We start from the raw sequence: 9,831 nt of genomic DNA, 5'->3' as shown, positions 1-9,831 counted from the left end.
CTAAGTCATTTGGTGATGACTTTCAACTCTATTTGGTTGAAGGGTCAAGGAATGATATTGAATTTCAATATCAATATTGCCTTAATGTTGAGGAAGACCCAAAGACTTTTAGTGAAGCAATGGCTTCAAGGGATGTTGTATTCTGGAAAGAAGCAATCCAAAGTGAGATGGATTCCATCATGCAAAATAATACCTGAAAATTGGTTGACTTACCTCCTGGATGTAAGCCATTAGGATGTAAGATGATCTTTAGGAGAAAGATGAAAGTGGATGGTACTGTTGACAAGTACAAAGCCAGATTGGTTATCCAAGGCTTTAGGCAAAATGAGGGTATTGATTTTTTCGATACATATGCTCCTGTTGCTAGGATATCCACTATTAGACTGTTGTTAGCACTTGCTGCTATCCACAATCTGGTGATTCACCAAATGGATGTGAAAACTGCATTCTTAAATGGTGAATTGGATGAAGGGATATACATGAAACAACCTGAAGGGTTTGTTATGCCAGGAAATGAAAATAAGGTGTGTAAATTGATGAAATCTCTTTATGGCTTGAAACAAGCGCCTAAACAATGGCATCAAAAATTTGATGAGGTTGTGTTGTCTAGTGGTTTTGTTCTAAACCAAGCAGATAAATGTCTATACAACAAGTTTGATACTCATGGCAAAGGAGTTATCATTTGTCTGTATGTAGACGACATGTTGATCTTTGGTACCGACCAAGATCAAGTTGATGAAACTAAGGCATTTTTGTCTTCTAAGTTTGATATGAAAGATATGGGGGAGGCGGATGTGATCTTAGGAATAAAGATCAAACGTGGAAACAATGGCATTTCCATCTCTCAATCACATTATATTGAGAAGATATTGGAGAAATTTAATTTTAAAGATTGTTCTCCGGTAAGTACTCCCATTGATCCTAACCTGAAGCTATTACCTAATAAAGGTGTAGCAGTGTCTCAACTTGAATACTCAAGAGCGATAGGATCACTCATGTATGCAATGATTAGTACTAGGCCTGATATAGCTTATGCTGTTGCTAAACTTAGTAGGTTTACAAGTAATCCCAGTACTCATCATTGGCAAGCTATGAATAGAGTATTCAAGTACTTAAAGGGAACCATTGACTATGGTTTGACATATACTGGATTTCCTTCGGTTATTGAAGGTTACTCTGATGCAAGTTGGATAACCAATATGGAAGATTATTCATCCACAAGTGGTTGGGTATTCCTCCTTGGAAGAGGTGCTATCTCTTGGGCATCCAAGAAACAAACCTGCATTACAAATTCAACAATGAAATCTGAATTTGTAGCTTTAGCAGCAGCTGGTAAAAAAGCTGAGTGGCTAAGAAATCTGATCTATGAGATTCCATTGTGGCCCAAACCTATACCTCCCATGTCTATCAGGTGCGATAGTCAGGCTACTTTGGCTAAGACATATAGTCAAGTGTATAATGGGAAGTCTAGACACTTGGGTGTTAGACAGAACATGGTTCAGGAGTTAATCATGCATGGTGTGATATCAGTGGAGTTTGTGAGAACTCAGCATAATTTGGCCGATAATTTAACCAAAGGGTTAAGTAGAGATCTCGTGAAAAGGTCGGCTGTGGGATTAGGATTAAAGTCCATCTGAAATCTCTTATGTTAAGATACCCAATTCCCATCTAATATGACATTAGGTGCTGAATTCAATGTGGAAAGCTTAACATGTAGAGATTGGAACACATCATCGAAAGTATCCCAAAAGGTATGTGTTCGGTTCTGTAAGTTAAGGAGGTTGGAGTATAACTCCTCAATGGTTCTTTTGAAAAATTGCATTTGCAGGTGCAAGAAAGAAAAGAGCTACCTATATAAGCATGAAGTTTAGCCACTTCAAGAAGCTGAGACTTGGCTTTGATATGCTTATGAAGGATAGGGACACAGGCTAGTAAACTAGTGTCGAGCAAGAGTAATGTTATAAACTATTGTGCAGACTATCTTCATGTATTCATTATGAATAGAAATGGTTCAATCCTCAGTGACACCCTGATATTCGAATATTTGAAACGTGTAATTTGCTAAGATGAAATTCAATCGTCACGATATTTCATCTATGCAGTAGTTTGTGGTATGTTATGACTTTGGTGATTTGATCGGTAATTATACTAAAATGGGGGAGGTTTGTTGGACATTTTAGTGTAATTGATCTCTTTATTATGTTAAAATAAGAGTGCACGCTTGTTTTAATGTAATAACGAGATGTTCGGTTTAGGCAAATTTTGGAAGTTACATGGAAGTTACTAAAACTTCCATCAACGGTTGGAAGTTACATGGAAGTTACTAAAACTTTCATCAACGACAATTTTTAAAAAGAAATAACTTCCATCAACCGCTAAAAACCACCTTTTCTTTGATCATAAATAATCATTCTGGTTCAGAAAGCATAACGGGTGACAAAACATACAAGACCAAAACAAAATTCTTCAATTATAATCTTCTGATTTTATCCGATTGAACAATTTTGGTTGAACTCCGAAATTTGATTCAATATGAAAGTGTTATACACGACTTCAGATTTATCCAGTATCATCTCGATTTTTCAAATTAACCAACACAAAGTAAATGATTAATTGAAGTTTATTTCTTTTTTATCTGTACATTTACTTTATTAAATTTAAGGTAAATACTAATTAATGTTCTAACGATATCGATTAAAATAATAAATATTTTCATTGAAAAACAAAAATTACAAAATTCATGTTTGTTAAATAATACCCGTAGGATACTTGTAAGCAAGATCCTAAATTCAATAATAAAAAATAAAATTGCCCATAGAGTTGGAGCATAGAGAGATATAAGACTTAAGAGGTACACTCCGGTAAGTTTACGGCTTCCGTGCAGTGCGAGCGAGCGAGCGTGAAGTTGCAGTTATTGATTCCAATTCCAAGTCCTAACTATATAACAGAAAAATCCATTTTCTCTCGTAAACCAAACACACGCAAACCCGCGCGAATCGAAAATGGCGGATCCGATCCCGGCGCCACCAAGATCCGCCACTGAACTCTTCTCGGATCCGCTGGACGCCCACCCGCTGTGGTTCAAACCGGCGTCGTTTCTCTCCCCCGACTTCGACTCCGAATCCTACATTTCGGAGCTCCGAACCTTCGTCCCCTTCGACACGCTCCGCTCCGAGCTTAACAGCTACCTCTCCTCCCTCAACCACGAGCTCATCGACCTCATCAACCGCGACTACGCCGATTTCGTCAACCTCAGCACCAAGCTCGTCGACGTCGACGCTGTCGTCGTGAGAATGCGGGCCCCGCTCGTCGAGCTCCGCGACAAGATCGAGCAGTTCAGAGGATCCGTCGAGGTCTCTCTTGTCGCCATCAAGAGCCGCTTGCGGCAGAGATCTGAGGTGGCCTCCGCTAGAGAGACTTTGGAGCTTCTTCTCGATGCGTTTCACGTCGTTTCTAAGGTAGCACCTTACTTGTTTTGACTCTAATTGTTTATTAGATTTAGTAGAATGGAATTGACTATTGAGGATCTTTGATGTAAGATCTTGATGGAATTTATTATGTTTTTGATGGAAATTCTTCACAATGAACTTAGTCTGATCTCACTGTTTGTTAACTATGATGCGTTGTATTTGCTTGACTTGGAAGATTAAATGCGTGTTTGGTTTTTTCATTTGACAACCATAGATTCGCTTCAAAACGGAAGTAGCTAGTATTAGCTTCTGCGTTATTTTATAATTGCACGTGAATTTCAGATGAATTGACGCGTATCCAAACACAGCATAATAGACTATGCTATTTTTCTTTTTTCTTCTTACTTGTGTAGTATGAGTGAGGGTCTCTAGTGTCAATTTCATTGCTAGGTTTAGGTTGGATGTTGTTTGTGTCGATGGAGGTTTCTAGAGCTGGGTAAATTCATCATAGGGATATTGCGTTTGATAAATTGTGTTTTGGTTTGGTTTTTGAAATGTTGTGATTTAGACAGAAGGCGTTTGCTCAAAATTCTTTGGATATTGTATATGATAAATTTGTGTGATTGCAGGTTGAGAAGCTAATAAAAGAGCTGCCTAGTGTACCCACCGATTGGTCAAATGGAGATGTAAATTTGTCAGAGAGGAATAACTTTAGCAATGGAGTTTCTGTGCAGCATGTTGAGAATGAGATGAGTATCAGAGAGACTCAAAGCATGCTGCTGGAAAGAATTGCCAGTGAGATGAACCGACTAAAGTACTACGTTACACATGCAAAGGTTTGTTTTAATTTTTTTTTTCCACTTTTATTGATTGTTTTGTGTGTGTGTGTTTTGATACTAAGAATGATAATTTCCAGAAAAAATTGTAAAACATTGAGTGGAGAAGTCTAGAAAGGAAGCATTTATGTTCAGGAAGACTGTTTCTTGTCATTGATACAGTATAATTTGCTATGTTATTGAAAATAAGCAATTCGTTTTTTGAGGATTTGACTTGAGGTTTGTGAGATGTGAGTAGTTAAATTGTGTGTAGACAAGGTAGTTTAAATTTGTAAAGTGATATGTTGGAAAAAAAAATTGGTTTAAGAATCACATTATTGGATCCTACATTAGCTAGTAGCCTTTTAAGTTTGTTGAATACACATGGATAGATGAAAATATAGATAGATTGAAAGAAATATTGATGTTTTTATTCATTTTAAAATGATAGAAGATACGTGCCTTGAAATTTTGCGGAAGTTTTATGAATGCTAATGTATTTATTCATTTTAACTTTCTTTGTCTTCTAGTGTTTGAGTTTTGTGATTCATTGTAAAATAGACCTTTTGTTTAAGGCTTTGGTACATTCTGTGCTCATCTCTTTTTCTCTATTATGCCAGTACAGAACCTTCCTTTTATTGAGAATATGGAGGAGAGGATTCAAAATGCAAGCCTAACAGTATATGCAAGCTTGGGACATTGCTTTGTAAATGGTTTGGAGAACCGAGATGCAACTGCAATTTTCAATTGCTTACGTGCATATGCTGCTATAGATAACACCAAGAATGCAGAAGAAATTTTTCGAGCTACTGTTGTGGCTCCATTGGTACAGAGGATTATCCCACATGGATCATCAGCTGTGGTTGCTGGATCATCTGGGGATGGTCTTGAAAATGATTATCAATTAATTAAGGAGTGCATTGATAAAGACTGTAAATTTTTATTGGAAATTTCTTCAGCTGGTATGTTGTCAGACTTTTTTCTTGCTACTATACTTTCCAAGAAAAAATTGAACCTTTTTGATCATTACATTTCCACAGTCATCCATATGAGCTTTGTGCTGTCATAACTGGAATGATTTCTTGGACCCTGTCAATCCTTGCTATGGCATTCCTCTGTTCTTCTTGGTCTTTAAAAGTTAAAACTTTTTAATCTACATTTTTTTTATCAGCAACTTTTTAATCTACATGTATTGTTAGCTAGATCATTTGTGGTCATGTTGTGGTTTTGCTGAAAATGTCATGCCTATGTATAAAAAAGACTGAAATATAAGACCACTATATTTACATATCTGAAACTTGGTCTCTTGTGCAGAAAATTCAGGTTTGCATGTCTTTGACTTCTTAGCCAATTCAATCCTTAAAGAGGTTCTCTCTGCAATTCAGAAGGGAAAGCCAGGTGCATTTTCTCCTGGAAGACCAACAGAGTTCTTGAAAAATTACAAATCAAGCTTAGATTTCTTGGCTTATCTAGAAGGTAGTAATCATATCTCCCTTATACATCTTTTCACCTTGAGAAACTCAAAAGAACAAAGAAAACATGGGCTTCAAGTTTCAAAGAACTTTGTTGGTTTAATTTATGATTTGATAGTTCATTTGCTAATTTTATTATTGATACATGTCTTTAAGAATATATTTTGACTAATATTCTAACATTTAATTTCATGCAAGGCTACTGTCCATCCAGATTATCTGTTGCTAAATTTCGATCTGAAGCAATTTATACTGAATTCATGAAGAGATGGAATATTGGAGTATATTTCTCTTTGAGGTGCTTATGCCGCTTTACAATGGTCATAAATTTGGAATAATTGTATTGCTCTGTGACATGGAAATCTTATTTGCAATTGCTCCAGGTTTCAGGAAATAGCAGGGTCTCTAGATTCTGTGCTTACAACATCCAGTCTTGTCCCTGTTCTAAATTCAGATGCTGGCGAAGCAAATTATCAAGGTTTAACATTAAAGCAAAGTGTTACTCTGTTGGAGAGTTTGAGATCATGCTGGAGAGAAGATGTTCTGGTTCTTTCTTGTTCTGACAGATTCCTTCGGCTATCCTTGCAGCTTCTTTCTAGGTCAGTTTAAGATGGGATGCTAAGAATCTGTGAAGTTTTTTTGGTGCTGACAGAACAAAATCCAACTTCTCTTTTAACTTACAGATACTCAAGTTGGCTGTCATCTGGACTGACTGCTCGCAAAAACCATAACACAAGCACTAGCCCTGGGTGTGAATGGGCTGTTTCAGCTGTCATAGATGACTTTATTTTTGTATGCATCATGCCTTCACTTTATTTTTGCATGCATCATGCCTTCACTTTATTATTGTATGCATCATGCCTTCACTTTATTATTGTATGCATCATGTGTTAATTTAATCCACATTATGTATGTCGAAATAAAACTTGAATTTGCTGCTTCAAATAATCTATACCTACACATGCCCAAAATTTTGCTCAAGTCTTCTACTAGACTTTTCCTGAAGTTCCATGTAAGGAATTGGTAAAAAAAATTCTGACAATGACTATGATGAAATAACATTAGCGTTACTTGGATTGTTTGCCAGATATGCTAAATGAAGATATTGGCTGTACTTTACCTGAAATATAACAGATGTTAAATTGTTTGTAGGTTATTCATGACATACGATATTTGGAGGAGCAGGTTCGTGGTGATTACCTTCAACATGTGCTTAAGCTTTTGTCTTCATGCTCCCCTGATGTTCTGGAACCAATAAGGCAGAGCATTTTACTGGGTGGTCAATCATTAAAATCTTTAGAGCCTTTAGTCATTAAAGCAGTGGTGGAGTCACTAGTTGAAAAGTCAGTTGAGGTAGGTTATAGTCTATGCTTATTCTTTAAATTGGTTGCATTATTCAGATATGGGGTTGTATATAACTATATATATTTCCAATCTTCGAGAATACCTTTTTTTTCTTCTCTTCCTTTTCAATTCATTCATTTCTTTCTGTTGTTCAAAAATAATTTAGGACTTGAGACAAATGAAGGGGATAACAGCAACCTATAGGATGACTAATAAACCTCTACCTGTGAGGCCTTCACCATATGTTTCAGGGGTATTACGTCCCCTTAAGGTATGCAGTATTAATATTATGGTTTATTTTATTTTCCCCTGTTTTCCATCTTTTCATGGGTAGCTTCATTTCAAACTAATGCAATGGTGATATACTCCAATGGATTTGGATTCTCTGAAGTAAGAAGATGTGTAATTCACCTTCACCTTTAATTTAAAGTATGTAATTTTTCAATGAATTTCAATTCCAATCAACGGTGGATATATCTTTACTTTCTTGCTTTACACATCTCACTTTAAAAGTGTTAAATCAATTTTTGGTAGAAGGTTGAGCTTGATAGCATGATCATAGGGCAAGCTTTATAATTTAGCATGTTTGACATAATGTCCTTTAAACATTTCATTGTGGAATGCAAGTCACTTTTAGTCATTATTGGTTCCGGTTGTCTGAATCTAGTGAAACTACATTCATGCAATGCAAATTTAGTCTAATTTGATATGGTGGTTGGGAATTATGATTCATGCGCCCAATTTTTGTGTTGGGTTACAAGTGTGAGATGAAGTCCCACATCGAGTAGAAGTGGAAAGGTTGAGCACCATATAAGTGAGGAGAAGACCCATAAACCTGAGCCTTAAGGTTTTGGGTTAGAGTGTGGTGTCAGGTCTCCTTATGTGGTGGCTCGTGGTCCACAAGTGTACCCCTCGAATCTATCCCAACAATTGGTATCAGAGTCGATGGTTCAAGTTGGTGACCGGCTTAGACGAGTATGCAAGTACCGCAGGTGGCCAGAATGGTTAGCGGTACAGCGTGCCCCGCAGGTGGAGCGGGGTGGCCAGAATGGCTAGCGGGCAGGGCAAGTATTCCGCTAGAGGGGGAGGCTACCATGTGGAAGAGACTCACACTTGAGGGGGAGATGTGTTGGGTTACAAGTGTGAGATGAAGTCCCACATCGAGTAGAAGTGGAAAGGTTGAGCACCATATAAGTGAGGAGAAGACCTATAAACCTGAGCCTTAAGGTTTTGGATTAGAGTGTGATGTCAGGTCTCCTTATGTGGTGGCTCGTGGTCCACAGGTGTACCCCTCGAATCTCCCCAACAATTTTAAGCCCTCTTTTGTTGCTACAAACAACATATGCTAAAAAACGGAAAGGTAGTTTGTTGTCTACAATCAACATATCCAATAGACCTCTTAAAAAAAAAGCCAAAAGTTTTAAGTACGAATGTGTTGATATTTTTTTGCTTTTTTTTTTTTTTAATTTTCAATTGGAGTGCATATATTATACCTAAAACTAAAAGCATTAATGTATATTGATGACATTCCAATACATCCCAGGCTTTTTTGGATGGGGAGAGAGCTACAAGATATTTGGCCAGTGAAATTAGGAATAAAATACTCCTTTGTGCTGCAACTGAGATTACTGACCGTTATTATGAATTAGCTTCTGACCTTGTTAGCGTGGTAAGTGTCCAAATCCAAATTGCCTTGATGGAATTTTTGGGTCCCTTGGATTCTCTGTTAGAAATTGTTTTAATAAACTTTTATCATGAGCAGGCAAGAAAGACAGAGTCTTCACTCCAGAAAATTAGGCAGAGTGCACAAAGACGAGCTGGAGCAAGTTCAGATATCTCAGATAACAATGTGTCTGATACTGATAAAATCTGTATGCAGTTGTTCCTTGATATTCAGGTTGGCATGATACTTATTATTACCATTTTCAGTGTGATCTTTCTCATTCTTGCATGTACAAGTACAACTCGTAACTCATTGCTTCTGAATTTGAGTCATTGTCCAGCAAACTCTGACTGTTTTCATTTACATAACCTTTCTGTTAGTTCTTTCATTTACGTAACCTTCCTCTTGCAAATTGTCACCAGGAGTATGCCCGTAACCTCTCTGCACTGGGGGTTGAAGCAGTCAATATTGCATCCTACCGTTCATTATGGCAATGTGTGGCTCCTGCAGATAGGCAAAACACAATTAATCTCTAAGAAAACGTTTGCTCGTATGGAGTTGATGCGGCGGCTTGTAGATTGTTTTCTTCCTGGGGCAAGAGTTTCTTTTTGTAACTTAATTTTGAAATCCATAATATAGCCTTACACAATAATCACAAGTTATCATTGGTCTTAAAAGGAAAAATTATTTTGCTCGTAAATGTTATCTTTAAGGTTCTGTCTGTAGTTACTACGACAGCAGATGTGTGATTGTGGCATTGTGTTTCTTATCATCATTCTTTTAAATTGCTTTTGCAAACTTACGCCCAACTTTTTCTTATGGTCTGGCAGATTGAAATATAGTTTTGTATATCCTTACGCTTCATTTGGTTGCAGAGAAATGGCGGAGAAATAGAAAGGAGAGAAAGATAGTGAGAAATAGAAAATGGCCTGTTTGGTAAAGGGGTAATGGTGGGGAAAAGAAATAAAATAGTGGGTCTCGTACTTTTTTATTCTTAAAAAATGGGGCAGAAATGAATAGTAATCACATTTTTCACAAAAAAAATTGATTGATTACGTTCCTAACTGTCTTAGCGTAAAGAAAACTAATAATTCATTGTTTTCATTTCAACAACTGTCATAAAAAAC

General features: G+C 36.9%; 1 protein-coding gene across 1 annotated transcript; it reads left to right on the top strand.

Annotated features, from left to right (window-relative positions):
• Window positions 1–2,817: 2,817 nt before the first annotated feature.
• On the top strand, window positions 2,818–9,473 carry LOC100800639 (conserved oligomeric Golgi complex subunit 2). The gene is made up of 12 exons (XM_003525653.5): window positions 2,818–3,458; window positions 4,040–4,246; window positions 4,851–5,187; window positions 5,540–5,701; window positions 5,896–5,995; window positions 6,081–6,296; window positions 6,381–6,489; window positions 6,850–7,050; window positions 7,208–7,312; window positions 8,585–8,710; window positions 8,804–8,938; window positions 9,127–9,473. The coding sequence occupies exons 1-12, from the start codon at window positions 3,003–3,005 to the stop codon at window positions 9,238–9,240; spliced, it is 2,268 nt and encodes a 755-aa protein (XP_003525701.1). The 5' UTR covers window positions 2,818–3,002; the 3' UTR covers window positions 9,241–9,473.
• The last annotated feature ends 358 nt before the right edge of the window (window positions 9,474–9,831 follow it).

This window comes from Glycine max, chromosome 5 (genome assembly GCF_000004515.6).
Source record: "Glycine max cultivar Williams 82 chromosome 5, Glycine_max_v4.0, whole genome shotgun sequence".
NCBI lineage: Eukaryota > Viridiplantae > Streptophyta > Magnoliopsida > Fabales > Fabaceae > Glycine > Glycine max.
Note: the sequence above shows the minus strand (reverse complement) of the source record. Positions and strands in the feature narration are given on the sequence as shown.

What these genes read in the sequence shown, in the direction of transcription:
- LOC100800639 (XM_003525653.5), top strand. Translation starts at nt 3,003, where the DNA reads ATGGCGGATCCGATCCCGGCGCCACCAAGATCCGCCACTGAACTCTTC. An exon ending in CGTTTCACGTCGTTTCTAAG is followed by an intron (nt 3,459 to 4,039) that starts GTAGCACCTTAC and finishes GTGTGATTGCAG; the next exon opens with GTTGAGAAGCTAATAAAAGA. An exon ending in TAGTTGAAAAGTCAGTTGAG is followed by an intron (nt 7,051 to 7,207) that starts GTAGGTTATAGT and finishes AAAATAATTTAG; the next exon opens with GACTTGAGACAAATGAAGGG.